This window comes from Bos indicus, chromosome 26 (assembly GCF_029378745.1).
Source record: "Bos indicus isolate NIAB-ARS_2022 breed Sahiwal x Tharparkar chromosome 26, NIAB-ARS_B.indTharparkar_mat_pri_1.0, whole genome shotgun sequence".
NCBI classification, from domain to species: Eukaryota; Metazoa; Chordata; class Mammalia; order Artiodactyla; family Bovidae; genus Bos; species Bos indicus.
Window position 1 is genome coordinate 39,015,393 of NC_091785.1, and position 18,809 is coordinate 39,034,201.

The 18,809-nt window shown below is 54.3% G+C and overlaps 1 protein-coding gene across 3 annotated transcripts in view; it reads left to right on the top strand.

The window, feature by feature from the left end:
* Window positions 1–18,809, top strand: part of GRK5 (G protein-coupled receptor kinase 5) — a 232,014-nt gene that overhangs the window by 192,839 nt on the left and 20,366 nt on the right. For 2 of the 3 annotated variants that reach the window (XM_070780926.1, XM_070780925.1), the window contains exons 5-8: window positions 7,882–7,982; window positions 9,633–9,725; window positions 16,204–16,267; window positions 17,217–17,357. In XM_070780926.1, the coding sequence (XP_070637027.1) occupies window positions 7,882–7,982; window positions 9,633–9,725; window positions 16,204–16,267; window positions 17,217–17,357 (399 nt within the window). The remainder of the gene's footprint in view (window positions 1–7,881; window positions 7,983–9,632; window positions 9,726–16,203; window positions 16,268–17,216; window positions 17,358–18,809) is intronic. The other variant, XM_070780927.1, reaches the window with a different exon arrangement.

The window sequence follows — 18,809 nt, forward strand, 5'->3', positions numbered from 1 at the left end:
GAAAATATACACATCATTAAGCCCTAAGTGCTTGCGTCTGGAGATAGAGCGGACAGTCTCCTGGGCTGACCTTTTGCTCACTGATGGAACTGCTGCTAATGAGCAGGGAGCTCCTTGGAGGGATGTTTTCATATGGGGAAGCGAAGCATATGCTGGCCATTAGCCTGAGTGTGTGTGTGTGTGTGTGTACACAACAGTGCAATACAAACAGTGCTCGCCAAAACACACAACGTCCTCTGCACCTCATTATCCAGCCCCACCAGCCTCCAAAGAAGGCTTGCTCTCCAAGGCCGAGTTACATCCCTACTCACTATTCGAGAAAGACTATGGCATCCTTGGAGGACCTGTAGTGCTCAGGGATAAGGCTCTGACCAGACTGCCTGGTTTTGAATCTTGTCTCTGCTCCCATGCTAGCTGTGTGATCTTGGGCAAGTTACTTAACTCCTCGGGGCCTATTTCTGCATCTATCAGATGGACATGATAAAACTTTTGTTGTTGCTGTTCAGCCATTCAGTCATGTCCGACTCTTTGCAACCCCATGGACTGCGGCATGCCAGGACTCCCTGTCCATCACCAACTCCTGGTGCCTACTCAAACTCATGTTCATCGCGTTGGTGATACCATCCAACCATCTCATTGTCTGTCGTCCACTTCTCCTCCCACCTTCAATATTTCCCAGCATCAGGGTCTTTTCAAATAAGTCAGTTCTTCACATAAGGTGGCCAAAGTATTGGAGTTTCAGCTTCAACATCAGTCCTTCCAAGCAATATTCAGGGCTGATTTCCTTTAGGATGGACTGGTTGGATCTCCCTGCAGTCCAAGGGACTCTCAAGAGTCTTCTCTAACACCACAGTTCAAAAGCATCAATTCTTTGGCAGTCAGCTTTCTTTGTAGTCCAACTCTCACATCCATACATGACCACTGGAAAAACCGTAGCTTTGACTACATGGACCTTTGTTGGTAAAGTAATGTCTCTGCTTTTCAATATGCTGTCTAGGTTGGTTATAACTTTTCTTCTAAGGAGCAAGCACCTTTTAATTTCATGGCTGCAGTCATCATCTGCAGTGATTTTCAGTTCAGTTCAGTCATTCAGTCGTGTCCAACTCTTTGCAACCCCATGAATTGCAGCATGCCAGGCCTCCCTGTCCATCACCAACTCCTGGAGTTCACTCAAACTCACGTCCATCGAGTCGGTGATGCCATCCAGCCATCTCATCCTCTGTCGTCCCCTTCTCCTCCTGCCCCCAATCCCTCCCAGCATCAGAGTCTTTTCCAATGAGTCAACTCTTCGCATGAGGTGGCCAAAGTACTGGAGTTTCTGCTTTAGCGTCATTCCTTCCAAAGAACACCCAGGGCTGATCTCCTTTAGGATGGACTGGTTGGATCTCTTTGCAGTCCAAGAGTCTTATGCAACACCACAGTTCAAAAGCATCAATTTTTCGGCGTTCAGCTGTCTTCACAGTCCAACTCTCACATCCATACATGACCACTGGAAAAACCATAGCCTTGACTAGACAGACCTTTGTTGGCAAAGTAATGTCTCTGCTGTTGAATATGCTATCTAGGTTGGTCATAACTTTCCTTCCAAGGAGTAAGCGTCTTTTAATTTCATGGCTGCAGGCACCATCTGCAGTGATTTTGGAGCCCAAAAAGATAAAGTCTGACACTGTTTCTACTGTTTCCCCATCTATTTCCCATGAAGTGATGGGACCAGATGCCATGATCTTCGTTTTCTGAATGTTGAGTTTTAAGCCAACTTTTTCACTCTCCTCTTTCACTTTCATCAAGAGGCTTTTTAGTTCCTCTTCACTTTCTGCCATAAGGGTGGTGTCATCTGCATATCTGAGGTTATTGATATTTCTGCCAGCAATCTTGATTCCAGCCTGTGCTTCTTCCAGTCCAGCGTTTCTCATGATGTACTCTGCATATAAGCTAAATGAGCAGGGTGACAATATACAGCCTTGATGTACTCCTTTTCCTATTTGGAACTGGTCTGTGTTCCATGTCCAGTTCTAACTGTTGCTTCCTGACCTGCATATCTGAGGTTATTGATATTTCTCCTTGCAATCTTGATTCCAGTTTGTGCTTCATTCAGCCCAGCATTTCACATGATGTACTCTTCATACAGGTTAAATAAGCATAAAACCTACTTTGAGAGATTAAAAAAGATACCCCATGGAAAGTTCCTAGGACTTAACATATAATAGGTGCTCAAGAAATCACAATGATGATGAATGTTGTCAGTGGGAGGTGGGATTGTGTGGAAGGCCCTGCAGGCTCAGAGAATCATTTTGGATGAGGTTGCATTGGAAAAAGGTCCTGAAGACTGCATAGGGTTTGGACAATGAGCCGTGATGGGTGGTAAGGGCTCCTTCGTGAGGATAGCAAAGGCCTGGTGGCTGGAAAGCCAGAGTGTACCCAGGAAATGAGTGTGCAGTGGGAGGAGAGGGCATGATGGAGAGGCAGGTTGAGGAGGGCCGTTGGGGCTGGATCAAGAAGGCTCTGAACTTGGTCTGTTGGCAGTGGGGCTCATCTCTGCTGTGTGAGGTGGAAAAACTCTTGAGGGCTGTTGTATCCATGTTCAAGCAGGTGATTGCAGAGGCTTGTGAGGGCCTACTAGTTAGTCCAGGCAAGAGAAGAGAATTCTTGAAACATACCAGGGCTGAGATTGCTGTGTGTGTCTGTCCCTGTCTGTGAAGTTGGGACAAGCTGGTTTTGAGTGGGGACAGCGAGGCAGAGGCTGTGTTCTTTCCCTCGAGTGGCTCAGGACACCTGGTTAGAGCCCATCCAGTTCAGATCCACCAGCCCAAACTCTGCCCGCTGTGGAGCCCTCCCTCCACTGTTGGTCTGCTCCCCTTGGCCATCGCCATAACCCAGAGGGGTCTCTTATCTCCGTTTTTCCATCTGTGCCACAAATGGGGTTACATCAGTGAGGCCCCGAGGCTCTTCCCAGGAGAGCTCTCTGTGTTCTCCCCCTCCTCCTGTGTCCTCTGGTCTCCTAGATCTCTAAACAAGTGTCAGGCATGTGTTTCCTGGAGACTCCAAGGATGGCAGGAGAGGTGCTTGCTTCGGGATTCTTGGCGGCTGTGGAGGAGGCGTTGAAGGGTGGTTTCGGGGCCCAGCCATGCCTCCATCCCTCGGCACCCCCAGGGACACCGGCCACATACGATGGATGCCATCTCCACTCTGACCTCTTGACATGAGGAACTTGGATGCTTCCGCAACAAGGTCCTCAGACATCGCAGTTTCTCTCTGATGCAGGAAATGAGGTCCCTTCCTCCCGCTGGTCACCTCGGTGCAGAGGGCAGCAGCGGCGCCAGCCCCGGGGAGAGCAGGGGTAGCAGCCCCCCACCACACACACATGCACACCCTCCCCCGCACTTACGTTCCACCCTTGGCCTGATGACTCAGCCGTCAGTGAGAACCAGCCTGGCAAGACATGACCGCGCCAGCAGCCGTCGCCCTTATTTAGCTCTATCTGGATGAGCCCTCCTCCCCGTGAGCAGCACCCCTACAGCTCCCCGCTTGCCCAGCCTCCTGACCTTTGGGCTCCCCCCAACCCCCGTGTAAACCCCACGTCTCCCTCAAGGTCCAGCCCTCTCCAGGGGGCTCTCTCACTTTTCCCCTAAATTCTTACTGCAAAGGCCGCCCTCCTCTGGTCTGAGATGAATCACTCGGTAATTATTTCAGGTGTGCCAGCTGGCCTCCGTCCTCTGATGGGGGTTGGAGGATGGAGGGAGAGTGATGGTGGGGGGCGGGGGGCTGGTCAGCCCTGGGGTGTCTGCAAGCTCAGCGCAGCATCAAGGGGCTCAATTGCGCCACCTGGTGGACCGGCTGTGGATGACCTGTGGAGGCCGAGTAGGGTTGGGGATGGGGGATGGGGGGTGGTGGGTGGGGGGTAGGGGGCTGGGGGGCTGTCGGTCTGCCCCAGGGGCTCCATCCCTGTCACTGGAGGTTGCTGAGGGAGGCAGAGGCTTGGGCGTGGCGGATGATCCGCACAGGCTTCCTGGGTCGAGGGCTGAGTTAAGCAACCACAGAGGCTTCCTGCCCAGACCAGACCCATGCCTTCCCCCCAACCACCATCCCTTCCTTTCCAACCTCGGTCCCTGAAACACCCCCAGGTAATCCCTGTTAGTCCGCTGCTGCTGCTGCTAAGTCGCTTCTGTCCTGTCCAACTCTGTGCGACCCCATAGACGGCAGCCCACCAGGCTCCTCTGTCCCTGGGATTCTCCAGGCAAGAATACTGGAGTGGGTTGCCATTTCCTTCTCCAATGCATGCATGCAAGTTGCTTCAGTCGTGTCCAACTCTGTGCGACCCCATGGACAGCAGCCCACCAGGCTCCTCCATCCATGGAATTTTCCAGGCAAGAGTACTGGAGTGGGTTGCCATTTCTTTCTCCAGGGGATCTTCCTGACCCAGGGATCAAACCCGGGTCTCCCGTATTGCAGGCAGATGCTTTACCGTCTGAGCCCCCAGGGAAGCCCAAAGCAACTAAGGCGACTTCCTTCAAGCCGGAATCAAACCGGCAACCTAAGGATGTCCACATTTATCAAGTCTGCAGTCCTCCGCTCTACTAGCTGAGCTATTGAAGGGTGCATATGAGAACAGGGAAGTGGGGCCAAAAGGGAGGAGAGGGCCTGGGAGATGTGAAGGTGCAGAGCCCACGGGCCCCTGTACCATTGACCAGCCTGCACCGTTCATGTTCGGAATGATGCAAAGGGCTCTTCTCAATGTGCTGTGGTATTCAGAAAAACCCTTGGACAGCCCTCCCCTCTTGTTACCTCAAAAGTGTGTTTTGGTTACACACACAGCAGGAAGCCCAGGACCTGTGGCCTAGGCATCGAGAACAGGCCGGAGTGCGTCTGGGCCGTTGTAGGGCTGGAGGTACAAAGGGGCGAGTATGCGGAGTCTGCCCGACCCGCTGGGCCTGCCGGCCACTGGCCCCGTCCGACTGCACCCCCAAGTGGTTCTGAATTCAAGGTCAATTTTACATTCCACGGGGAGGGGTGGAACAGGTTATTTTCCTCTGTGATGGGGGGCTTCTACCCACAGAGAGTGGATAAGGCACACCTGAGCTCGAATGCCCCATCTGTTCCCCGCCTCAAGGGAGAAGAGCCTGGGAAGCGTCTTGGGCAAAGAGGTGGGGGGGAGGGGGTTCTCTTGCTCCACATGTGACTCAGGGGGCAGGACAGGTGGCCCTGCAGCCTGAGGCTCCTCTAGGAACCAAGTCCTTTCTCACCAGGCTGGAGGGGAGAGCTCGGTGGTCCGCAAGCCCAAGTGTGCACGCTGTGTCTCTGAGGGGCGAACTGTATTTTAAGCCGTCTGGAGTTGGCCATGGAGATGCCCTCCTGAGGGGTGCCTGGGGCTCGTCCTGATGGCCAGCACGGTGGACTTCTGGCAGGTCTGCAGACCAGTCACGTCAGGGTTGGCCAGCCGTGGGCTGCAACTGCCCTAGACCATCAGGAGGCCCAGTGTTCACAGTGGGGCCACCAGTTCCCAGACACCCCTAGCCCCCCAAGCCACATCAGCACACGTTTCAAAGGACCCCTGGTGCCTGGATCCGACCCCTGGGTTGGGAAGATCCCCTAGAGAAGGGATAGGCTACCCACTCCAGTATTCCTGGGCTTCCTTGGTGGCTCAGCTCGTAAAGAATCCACCTGCAATGTGGGAGACCTGGGTTCAATTCCTGGGTTGGGAAGATCCCCTGGAGAAGGGAAAGGCTACCCACTCCAGTATTCTGGCCTGGAGAATTCCATGGACCACATAGTCCATGGGGTCGCAAAGAGTCGGACACGACTTAGCGAACTTCACTTGGTGCCTACCCGCACACTCTTGTGTAAAGTCGGAACCTGCAGGCTGGGACCCCTTGAGGAGACCACCTGGTGACCAAAGAAATAAAAGTATCGCTTCCAACACTGCTGGCCCGAGGGGGTCCCAGGCGCCAGCGACCTCCACCAACACCCCTTCTCCAGGCTGCATTCAGCCCCACAAATATCCAAGGGCCTCGCGGTCTTTTCTGTTTGGTTAGAAATTAAGGGAACATCTGTGACACGGAGGAGAATGACCCCAATCCTTCCACTCTGTCCTGACCCTCAGCTCCATCCCAGAGGGGCAGTCCTGCTGGAGAGAGACACAGCCTTGCCTGCCAGAGCTCTCGTGGCATTCCTGAGCCCTCAGGGCAGTGAGGGGGACATTATTCTCCAGAGCCCACCTGGCCTGGAGGAAACACCCCTCCCTTCTCCAGCCCACCTCACAGGCCTCCTGGGACCAGCAGGGATTAGCTTCCTGGAAAGAGATCTAAAACCGTGTGGAATTCTCCCGCCTTCAAGCCACAGAGGACAGACTGTGGTCACCGGGACCCCGGGGCCCTTTTTCTTACGTGATGCGTCAGACCTCGCCTGTGGGGAGAGCCTTCTCAGTTTGGGGGGAAGGACCAGCACCTCGGATTCCCTCTGATGTCACTAGAACAGCAAATGCCTTTTTGAGCAGTGGCGCGGCCCGCCCTCACAGCAGGTTTGGGTTTTTACGTTCCCAGCTTAAAGCTGCCAACAACTTCTTATTCCCTTCTTATTGGCAGAAGGTGTCGTCCCCCAGAGTCACTCGAGAGGGGGTTTGGTTGGAATCGCTTTGTCTCTTCACGTCATCGAGCCACAGACTGGATTTAAACCCGTGGTTGTTAAACCAAACGCGTCATCACCAGCTACTAACTCCCCTCGGGGCTTTGAGTGTAGGCAGCGCTCCCAGAACTCTCCTGCCAGCCGGTTCCAAGGAATGACAGTGCCGAGACTTCACGCACAGCTGAGCCGCCCCCAGACCCCCGGAAGCCCCTCCCGTCTGCTCAGGAGTGGGGAGGGCCCAGGCGGGAGGGCCCAGGAGGGGTGGGAGGTCTGAGGCCACATTCTGCTTTGCCTGTGACCCTCTCCTCAGAAGCTTTCCCAGATGACCCCCAACCCTCTGCAGTAGCACCCCACCACCACCGAGACCAGTGGGTCACCACCCTGAGCGGTAGCATCTTCTGTATAAGTTCCAGGTCAGCCCACAGCTAAGGTCACATCACAGGGGCCTCCTGGGAGATGGCGGTGAAAGAGGGGAGCCCACACAGGTGGTTCAGACATCCCACCACTTCCAACCAGCTTCACTCTAGACCCACCTAGCCTGGTATAAATCCCATCTCTGCCGCTTGCTGGTGACCTTGGGCAAAGGTCTTAACCTTTCCAAGCCTGTGGTTTCCTCATCTGTGAAATGAGCATCATTGTAGCATCCAACTCACACGGCTTCATTGACTGGTTCCAGGAGAAACGGTTATTTCTGACCATCGTCCTGGTGACAGTGAGGCCATGTCTGGAGCAAGGCTCGCAGCTCCAGCAGCCATGTGGGCATGGGACGTAGCCCTGGCAAGCCCGAGCCAGGCCCGCGTCGCCACCTTCTGCTGCTCCCCCCGGCGCAGGGCCGCCCCTCCACGCCCTGTCGCCTGCTCTAGACGCCCTGACGCCCACCCTCCGAGGACACTGCCCCCCTGTGGCTAAGGGGTGGGGGCAGCTCTCGGGGGGTCCCTTCAATGTGAGTGCTCACACCCTGCCCTCGGCTCCGGCCACAGCCCCAACACAGGATGTCACGATCTGTGTTCGCAGAGGAGGATGGTGGGGCTCTGAGGAGCAGGGTGGCCTTACGGGGTCGCCACACTGTCAGCGGCAGAACAGAAATCTGACCTGAAATCCAGGCCGGTTGGGTCACCACCTTCCATCGCCGCCACCTCCCCGCACCACCCACCACCATGCGGGGAGGCAGCCGGGACCAGGTGCGGGCGGGTGGGGCCCCGTGGCAGCCCGGCCCCCTGCCCCCTGCCCCACTGATGCCTCCTCTTCTCTTCCTGCCTCCAGTCCCCAGTTTTCATCACCCAAGTTGGACGGGACCTGGTCTCCCAGACGGAGGAGAAGCTCCTTCAGAAACCCTGCAAAGAACTCTTCTTGGCCTGCGTGCAGTAAGTGCCCCGGGCCCTGGCCTCCCCTCCTCTTTCCCTGTCCGGGGGTCAGGACCCTCAGCCTCCTTGTGGGTTTCCACCCGGTCACCTGGAAAGGGGGCTGCCTCTCGTGTCCCTCCCCCGGAGCACTGGGCACCCGGGGGCCGGTCTTCAGTGCCCCTCAGCAGCCTGTGTATGAAAGGAAAAGAGCCTAGGGTGCCAAGTGCAGAGAAAACATGTGCTTCAGATGATGTTGAAACCAACTGGCTCCCCGGCCGCTGAGACAGAGGCATGTGTAAAGCTCTGCCCAGGTCTGGCTGGTTTGGAAACCCTTCCTGCCCACCCCACCCCCCCACCGCTGCCACCCACCTGCACTGCCGACGGAGTGGGGCTACAGGCTGCCCCCGGCCACACCCCACCAGCTCATCACAGGCTGCAGTGCGACGTGAGGCACGTCAGTGGGTGTGGTGCCCGCCGAGCATCAGTTAGGCTCCATCATCTCGCACGGATGTGCCGCGAAGCTACATGTAGGCACTGGGCTCACACCCATTCCTGTGCCCACACGCGCCCTCCCCGTGAGCTGACAGGCAGGGGCACAGACTTACCCACCAAGATCACAGCAGGTGTGGGTGCACCCTCGTTCAGAGCTCGCAGCCCAGACATTAATTGGGCACCTGCTGTGTGCATGTCACTCAAGGGACACCTTGAGAGCAAGAGTGCAGACCTGCTTTAACGGCTCAGTGCCGGCGCTCCATGCACTGTGGGAAGAACTGGGGTGTTCCGGGGAGGGTCAGCTTGAGGCCCAGCCCTGTGGCAGGTGCTGAGGAGAGACCACTGTGGGCAGAATCCGGGCTTGCAGGTGGCCGAGGGTCGGCCCTGACAGTGGGTGGGGGTCCCTGGGCTGCCCCCTGCCCTTGAGGGAGTGGCCATCCTGGCCCCCCACGCTGGCCCCTGTTCTCAGTCTGGCAGGACACAGTCTCCAAGGTTCTCTCACTCTGAGTGTCCCCCACTTCCCCAGGTCCCAAGCGCCTGGGTTTGACTGGTCAGTGTGGCCACTTTTTAAAGGGAACCAAGCCCGGCCCTGCCTGCAGCCAAGTTCAGAACCCTCCAGGGCCTGGCCTGGGACCTGGCCCACAGCAGGTGCCCAGTAAATTCTACTGCATGGGGCTTCACTGGTCCTGACCAAATCCAGAGCCCATTCCCCTCGGCCTCTTGCCAAGACACCCTCTGCCTCAAAGTCCCAATCCCTCCCTTGTGCATAGTTAAACAGTGCTGGGTTCTCATTTCAGCTCCTGTCCCTTCTTCAGAGAGATCTCCTGGACCCCTCAGGGGCCTCACTTCCTGCTAACTCATGATAACATGCCCCTGGGGTCATTTATTTATTCATGGTCTGTCCCCCTCACAATGCCAAGGCATTGTGTCCTGGAGCCCAAGCGGTGCCCAAGGCAAGTACTGACTACACGTCTGCGGGTCAGTCAGCCTCAGACAAGCTTTGTAGAATGGCCGGGGCCTGGCTCCCCTCCCACTGTGTCTGTTGGAGGCCCCTGTGTGTCTGCATTTCCAAACTCTGGAGGTGGAGGAGGCTGGGCAGTGACCTGCTGCTCTGGCCCTGCCCACCTGCAGCAGAGTCAGGATGGTGAAGCGTTCATCCATTTGTCCCCTCCGAGCTAGGTCTGTCCACGACTACCTGAGGGGAGAACCCTTCCACGAGTACCTGGACAGCATGTATTTTGATCGCTTTCTCCAGTGGAAGTGGTTGGAAAGGTGAGTGCTTCCGGGGTGGCACACCTCACACACGAGTGTGTACAAGTGTGTGTGTCGGCGGGGCGGGGATATGAGTTTTTCCCGTGACAAGTTATATAGAAATCAGTTACTTCCCTTGGGTCCATGGCTCAAATAAAATGAACCGTTCTCTTCCTATTCATTTCCTGAGTATTCTAGAAATGCTCTATGCTTATTATTGTGCACACAACACACACACACTCATTCACACATATACTCAGCGTTCTGTGCTTATTTTTTGGTTCACTGTCTTTGGGAAATCTTGCTCTGCCAACCTAAAGGGCTGCCATATTCTTACACTGAGACTTCCCAGGTGGCACTAGAGGTAAGAACCCTCCTGCCAATGCAGAAGACATAAGAGACTCAGGTTCGATCCCTGGGTTGGGAAGATCCCCTGGAGGAGGGCACGGCAACCCCCTCCAGTATTCTTGCCTGGAGAATCCCATGGACACAGGAGCCTGGGGGGCTACAGTCCATGCGGTCGCATGGAGTCAGAGGTGACTTAGCATGCGTCCACATAGTCTTACATAGATGTGCACATTTCTCATGTAACCCACCCCCTATTGATGGACATTGGAGATTGGTCTCAATTTTGTGTGCAACCTTCCCTAAATAGTGAATAACTTTGTATATAAATCTTTTTTTTTTAATTAATTTATTTATTTGGCTGTGCTGGGTTTTAATTGCAGCCCTCAGGATCTTCAGCTGCAGCTTGTGGGATCTAGTTCACTGAGCAGGGAGCAAACCTGGGCCCCCTGCACTGGGAGCTCAGAGTCTTAGCCACTGGACCACCAGGGAAGGCCCCGGCCATACATCTTTATGTACTTTCAGAGATACATCATAGATATTCCTAGCAGAGGAACTCCAGGGGCAGGGTTTTCAGCTGTGAGGGGCGGCTAGATGTCCCTCCCCAGCTGCTGCCCACTTCCTAGTCCTGCCCGTGCCCCGGGTGTCTGCTTGGCCTCAGCTTCAGCCACACTGTTCTTGGCCTGTGAGAGCCGGTTTCCTTCTTGTTTACCTTTCATCTCTAATCGTGGGTGAGACCGAGCATCTTTTCACGTCTTTTATTTCCCACCTTATGCTTTTGAACTGTGGTGTTGGAGAAGACTCTTGAGAGTCCCTTGGACAGCAAGGAGATCCAACCAGTCCATCCTAAAGGAAATCAGTCCTGAGTATTTATTGGAAGGACTGGTGCTGAAGCTGAAACTCCAATACTTTGGCCACCTGACGTGAAGAACTGACTCATTGGAAAAGACACTGATGCTGGGAAAGATTGAGGGCGGGAGGAGAAGGGGACAACAGATGATGAGATGGTTGGATGGCATCACTGACTCAATGGACGTGAGTTTGAGCAAGCTCCAGGTGTTGGTGATGGACAGGGGAGCCTGGCATGCTGCAGTCCATGGGGTCACAAATAGTCGGACACAACTGAGCAACTGAACTGAATTGATTCTCTTCAAAGAGCTCCTGCACACACAGCAGTGACTTGGTCAGGCAGAGGTGGCCTCTGTGTGACTGATGAGAAAGGAGAGGCCATGAGTATGTGGCTTGCTGGGTCACCCAAGAGGGTGTAGTGCAGCCAAGGGGGGACCCCGGCCCAGGACCCCCGAGTGGTGCTCTGCCCACTACAGCACCCCCGGATTTGCAGGTCAGGGCAGTGTTTGCATTAAAGACATACTGTGGGGACTTCCCTGGTGGTCCAGTGGTTAAGACTCTGCCTTCCAACACAGGGGATGTGGGTTTGAAACCTGATCAGAGAACTGAGATCCCACATGCCACAGGGTGTGGCCAAAAATAAAAAACAATTAAATAAACCCAACATTGTAAATCAACTGTTAGTTTGCTAAGTCATGTCCTGCTCTTTGCAACCCCATGACTGTAGTGCGCCAGGCCCCCTGTCCATGGGATTCTCCAGGCAAGAATACTGGAGTGGGCTGCCATTCACTTCTCCAGGGGATCTTCCCCACCCATGGATCGAACTCAGGTCTCCTGCATTGCAGGCAAATTCTCTACTGTCTAAGCTACCAGGGAAGCAAATAAATAAAAAATAAAGCCATACGGGGTGAGCTGGTAGGCAAGGATGGGAGCTCCCCCTCCCACCACCAGGGTTCCTGTGCCGGAGGTCTGGCGCTCGTTGCCGTATGTATACTCTGTGGTCAGAAAGCCAGGAGAAAGCAGGTCAGAAAGCCTCCTGCTCCTGCACGTCTTTTGGACCCATGCGTAGTCCCCTGCAGACGCCTAGGACGCACACCTGGGGGACACGAACCTCCAAAAAGCTGCACTCGCTGCCCTCCCTGCCCTCTTCAGGGAGATCTGAGGATACACCCCGCCCTACATCCTGGGGGACGTTTGTCTCCACCCTGACCGATGGGGTGACAGAGGAGCAATGGACGAGCATCTCTGTTGGCACGTGGCCTGCCTCTGGCCACCTTGCCCGTGCACGTCATGGCTCCAGGACCCACGCGAGGGCCACCAAGAGCCCACAGCCTGATCTGAGTCCGAGCTCAGCCTCCTCCTGGGGAGCCAGGGGAGGGCCGCTCCCCTTTCCACCCCTCGGCCTCCTCACCTGTGACGTGGGGATGATAGCAGTGCCTGCCTTGTGGGCGTGGTGAGAATGCGATGAGAGCACAGCACACAGCTCAACAAAGCCGGCCTCCTTGGGAGGTGAACGGCTGAATGTCATCGTCGTCATGCATCATCACTGAGCACTTTGGCTCCGCCATCACCACACCTGTCTAACGTTTTGGAGGCAGCAGCTGACCCTTGCGGGGCGCAGTCTGGTGGGGAGGTATTCATCTTGCCCCACCTTGCTCCACAGTTTGGAGCCCTGGGCTGTATCACATAACCCGGAACTGTGCCCACCTTCCTGGGGTGGTGGCGTGGGCTCAGGACACCAAACCTGGTCTCCGAAACAGACTGTTTGGACCCCAGTTCCAACTGTCCCGCTTACCAACTGAGACCGTGGGCATCTCATTTCACCTCTCAAAGCCTAAGCATGCCCAACTGCCAAATGACTGCAGATTCTCGGGATTACCTGTGTCCGTGAACAAGCTGCTTCGAGCAATGGGGACTGTTACCATAGAGACCCTCAGAAGGCACCACGTCCTTTATCCTTAGAGTGCTAATGATGACATCTGACACTAAGAGGCTTACAGAGAACCTTTGGAGATATATATAGATACAGATACCTTTTCAGTATCTCCATTTTACTGAAGATGCAAGGCTCGGAGAGGTTGGTGGGTTAGCCCTGGGTCACACAGCAATGCCTGGCAAGGCTGGAAGCTGAAGCCCAGGTCCCTGGCTCAAGTCCTTCAGCCTTAGTTTATCCAGCATCCTGTTCCAAAGGAAGCCTTTAGCTGTGGCCCCTGGCTTTCACTTTACTTGTCAGGACCAAACACATGAAATAGAGAAATGGACTTTTAAAATCGGTGTGTCGACCTCAAAAGAGTTATGCCCTTTTGAGGCCATGAAGCTGTTGAAGCCAGCAAAGCAGGACCCTGGCCTAGAAATGCCCTGAATGATTGACAGCAGCCCCGCTCCCCACTGCCTTTTTTCTTGCTAACAAGATCATGGCCTGTTGGTGCTGTGCTGTTGAAATATTAAAGGGATTTTTTTCCCTCCCAAGGTTAACCAAGAAATTCCTCGGAAATTGTATTACACTCATTTCCCCCAGCAGAGGAGCTCTGTGGTAATGTCGGCCGACTGTTTGTTCTCCATGTATCGTAAACTGTTGGCCCGGACGCCTTCATGTGGTTTCGAGGGCAGCTGGAGGAAACGCTTCCCAGGGCCGCATGTTGGATGCAGGCGCATGGCGGGCTTGCTCCAGGCCAGGCCGCTCGTGTGCAAGATGCAGAGCAAGGGGGAGTCCAGCAGAGGGGCAGCCTGGACCCTGCTTCCTAAAGAAACACTAGGAAGAGGCAGTGAATCACACACATGAATTCTAGACAGGCCAGGGAGCGTCCAGGAGAACAGCGCCTAAGAGAATAGCATGGTGCCGAAGCTGTGATTCCCACTGAAACCCAAATCCTCTTCAGGACCCAGCAGTGAGAAGCGTTTCCATGGGAGTTTCATTCAGGAGCCACTGGGTGACTGGAGATTGGTCTTTCTCGAGCTGACCCAGTTCTTTGGCCCATTCCAATCCCATACCAATCCCTACGCTGCGGAAGAAACTTGGGGTGGAATTTGGGGATGCTCAAAGATAGTCCTTGAGAGTCAAGAGCCGATTTTAACATCGTAAAAGCTGCTGCTTCTTACCCATTAATCGATTGATGGCTTTTTAGGTTGTTTCCATCTCTTGACTATTGTGGGTAATGCTGCAAAGACCGTGAGAGTAGAATAGGATCGTGTTTCTACAATGGAGTATTACTCAGCCTTAAAAAAAAAAAAAGAAGGGAGTCCTGACATTTATGACAACATGGACGGACCTGGAGGACATTATGCTAAGTGAAATAAACCAGACACAGAAAACAAGTACTACGTGACCTCACTTATATGTGGAATCCACATAGGCTCATAGAGGCAGAGAGTAGAGTGGTGGTCACCAGGGGCAGGGAGGGGATGGGAGAAACGGGAGATGTTGGCCCAGGGTACAAGGTTGAAGTTACGCAAGATGAGTCAGTTCTAAGGATCTCACATACAACAAGGGGACAAGAGTTAACAGTGCTGTATCATTTACTGAAAATTTGCTAAGAGGGTAGATCTTAAGTGTCCTTGGAAGAAAGGAAGGAAAGAAGGGAGGGAGGGGGGAATGTTAATTTGGGGAGGTGATAGGATGTTAATTAGCTTGCCTGGATGATGATTTCACAATGTATCAGATCAGATCAGTCGCTCAGTCGTGTCCGACTCTTTGCGACCCCATGAATCGCAGCACGACAGGCCTCCCTGTCCCTCACCAACTCCCGGAGTTCACTGAGACTCACGTCCATCGAGCCAGTGATGCCATCCAGCCATCTCATCCTCTGTCGTCCCCTTCTCCTCCTGCCCCAGTCCCTCCCAGCATCAGAGTCTTTTCCAATGAGTCACAATGTATACCTATATCCAAACATCAGGTTGTACTCTTTGTCAATTACACCTCATTAAAGCCAAAAAGAGAGAGGGGGAAAAACCTGACTTTTCTTAGCCAAATAGGCCAGCAATGAAAAAACACACGCTATCTACAAGGTGGAGTCCTTTGCTGCAACTAAGTGGCCATTTCTTTCTTTACTCCATGAGCCCCACCTTTGCCCCATGATCGGAGGCTTGTCTCATTAGACATTATAAATGGTTTTGGCTAGTTAAAATGGGGAATCGAGAGACATAAGGTGATTAGTCATAAATATCAGCGGTGCTAGTGGTAAAGATGGAGAAGGCAATGGCACCCCACTCCAGTGCTCTTGCCTGGAAAATCCCATGGATGGAGGAGCCTGGTGGGCTGCAGTGCATGGGGTCGCTAAGAGTCGGACACGACTGAGCGACTTCACTTTCACTTTTCACTTTCATGCCCTGGAGAAGGAAATGGCAACCCACTCCAGTGTTCTTGCCTGGAGAATCTCAGGGATGGGGGAGCCTGGTGGGCTGCCGTCTATGGGGTCACACAGAGTCGGACACGACTGAAGTGACTTAGCAGTAGCAGTAGCAGCAGTGGTAAAGAACCCACCTGCCAAAGAAGGAGACATAAGAGATGCAGGTTCAGCCCCAGGGTTGGGAAGATCCCCTAGAGAAGGGAATGACAACCCATTTCAGTGTTCTTGCCTGGGAAATCCCATGGACAGGGGAGCCTACCCAGGGTGCAGTCCATAGGGTCACAAAGAGTCGAACACGACTGAAGCGACAGAGCACGCACACACACACACACACACACACACACACACACACCTTTTGGCAGACAGGATCTTCTCCTGTCCTGATGTTCAGGGGAGTCCAATGCCCTCGGTCCTTAGAGAGTAACCAGACTGGTCGTGGGGATCAGCAGCCTCTCTGTTCCCAGGAGGCCCGTCTTCCCAGGGCACGTCTGCAGGAAGGAACAGCTCGGGCGCCTGGGGACAGGAGGCGCAAGCTGTTCCGCCAGGCAGGTGTGGACGCAGGGCTGCGGTTTCCTTCCTGGCCTCCATGGGACACCGAGCCTGACTCCTGGCCCTCTCTCTTCTCCCTGCACTGAGGACACAGCTTCCTTCTGAGTGCAGCCGCAGAATTTGCATTTGGTAGAGAGAGGGGAACCACAGGGAAAGTGCAGTGAAGCAGCCTCTGCTCACGTTTTTCAAGCCTCCTGCTCTTCCCTTCCAGTCCAGGGCCGAGGGCGCCCAGCCCCTGAGCCAGTGCTTGAGGGTCGCGTCTGCAGCGGTGGTTCCTGAGGGTCCCCAGGGCAGGGTTTGGAGGTGTGTGTCTTGCCCCGCTCAGCTCCTCTCAATGCTGCCCTTGTCTGTTTCTTAATTCTGCATCTTAATGCTATGAGACCCATGCTGGATTTTTGCTTTTCTTCCAGGCAACCGGTAACCAAAAACACTTTCAGGCAGTACCGAGTACTAGGAAAAGGGGGCTTTGGGGAGGTGAGTGAACATCCACATATTCATGAAAAGTTTCTGGACTCTTGTCACCTTTACTGTCCCTTCCGGATTGGCCTGAAAAGTGTCCAAAGCAGGGCTTCTGAGCAAATGGCTGGGTCATGCGCCCCCTGGTGGAGAAGGCGGGTGAGGCTGGGGCCTTGGGAAGGTCACTGGTGTCTGAGGAAGGGAAGGAGGGTGGCTGGATGGAGATGCTGGAGCCAGCCTCAGGCAGGGTTCAAGTCTACAGAAGGAAATGTGTGTCCTTGATTGTGTTTGGAGGGTGAAGTGAGGACATGAGGGGCCTAAGTATGGCCCGGCCATGCTGTTAATATACACTGTTATGCTTAACCTGATCTTCCCCAACCTTGTCATTCCCGTTTTAGAGATGAGGAAAACTGACGTTCAGAATGGTTAGGTAACCCAGGCAAGGTCACACAGCCGAATAAGGGCAGAACTAAGACCAGATCCAAATGCCCTGAGTCTCATTCATCCAAATCATACAGTCAGAGTTCCCAGGGGTCTCCCATGACTGCCCCCTCCCCAAATAAGCCTCTCCTACCAGCAGCTGGTCCTTCAAAGTCCCCAGTTATTAGCAGCTGCATCTGGTTGGAAGCTTGGGACAGAGAAAATCTAGTTGCCCCTGAGACAGGAATGGTTCTTTCAGCCTCGGCCAGCCATGTAAACTGGTACAGATGGCTGCTTCTCCACCTCCAAGGGCTTGGGTTAACCTGAGATAGCACCAAAGTCATCTGGACGGCAGGGCCCTGGGAGCAGTGGGTCCATGGCCAGGCCTTGCTCACTCCGGAGGCTGGTATACCCACAGGCCGGGGCACGGCCGGCTCTGGCCGCTGTGGTTCCCAGCCCTGGAGACACCGCATCCTGGCCTGGAGGAGCCTCAGAACGGCTTGGTCTCATGTGCCGTTTACGCTTGTCTTCTCTTTTGCCCCCACAGGTCTGTGCCTGCCAGGTTCGGGCCACGGGTAAAATGTACGCCTGCAAACGCTTGGAGAAGAAGAGGATCAAAAAGAGGAAAGGGGAGTCCATGGCCCTGAATGAGAAGCAGATTCTGGAGAAGGTCAACAGTCGGTTTGTGGTGAGTGTCAGGGCCTGGGGGACAGCCCCGCCTTCAGGTGACCGGAAGTGTAGCAGAGCCCCGCCTCAGGTGACCGGAAGTGTAGCAGAGCCCCCCTCCAGGTGACCGGAAGTGCCCAACGCTCCATCCTTCTAAAGGCAGTTGGGACTGACTGTGTCCTGTCCCTGGAGTTGGCTGGCTCCCCTCTAGGTGTGAGCTTCTGTTAATACCTCCGTGGAAGAAAGGGTCCCAGCCAAGGAGCTTTGTTTCCACAAACCCCTTAGGCTGGTTTCATCATAGGAGCCCAAAGCATCAGGCCCATCTCGTTTATACGCGCCTGTTACTCCGTCCAGACGAGGCTCTCCTGCAGTAACAAACCAACCCCCAACTCAGAGTAGCTGGAAGCGGCAAAGGGCTCTCATCTGAAGTCCTGTCAGATGAGGCGTCCTTCTCCACCTTCCCGCAGACGGATGCCCCTCCACACCCGCTGGGGTAGTGGGGACCTGGAAGGGGACCTGTGTTTGGCCAGCTCTCAGCGTCTCCCCCACTTGTTATTATAAAACACAATATATATATGGGTAAAAAGTCAAACCTCACGGAAGGATGCCAAGTAAACATAGAAGCCTCCCTCTCTGAGTAACCACTGCAAACATGTTGGGCTTCCCTGGTGGCTCAGACGGTAAAAAGTCTGCCCACAATGCAGGAGATGTGGGTTCAATTCCTGGGTTCAGAAGATTCCCCCAGAGAAGGAAACGGCAGCCCATTCCACTATTCTTGCCTGGAGAATCCCATGGACAGAGGAGCCTGGCGGACTATATAGTCCATGGGGTTGCAAAAGGTCAGACATGACAGAGACTTTTCACTTCACTTGATACATATACAGGCTTTATTATTTTTAGCCAATGGGATCTTGCAACAAATCTTAGCCTGAAGCATTGCTCCCCTTAAATTGTAAATCTTCTATAACCTGACAGATAGCTGCGCCTCTTTTTTAAAGCTGTGCACCATTCCTGTGTACAGGGAGGAGAGAGGCCGTGACCTGTGCAGCCACAAGTAGAAATCACGTCTGGTTTTGAAGGCACCACAACAGACAAGGCTGCCCCGGGTCCGTTCATCCTTCAACATCCCTTTGGCGTATTTCTGTGGGGATGTCCAGGAGATGGATTCCTGGTGGAGGAATCACTCTGTCAGAGAACATGTGCATTTCCCCCAGTTACACCCCCACCAGTTGTGCCTGATGGCAAGCAGCACCATCCACCCAGGCTGCCTGCATTCCCCAGAACTGGTGGGTTTTGTAAGGGGATGCCCAAAGGGGACAGAAGTTCTAACCACCTGATGCACGCACATGCTTTTGTGACTTAAAAGCAACAGACACCGTCCTGTGGGGACCCATGAAAGGTGCCAGGTGCCCCTTCTGATTCTGCTTCCTTGCCTGGAACTGCCGAATTGGATGGAGGGACAGCAATGGGGCTC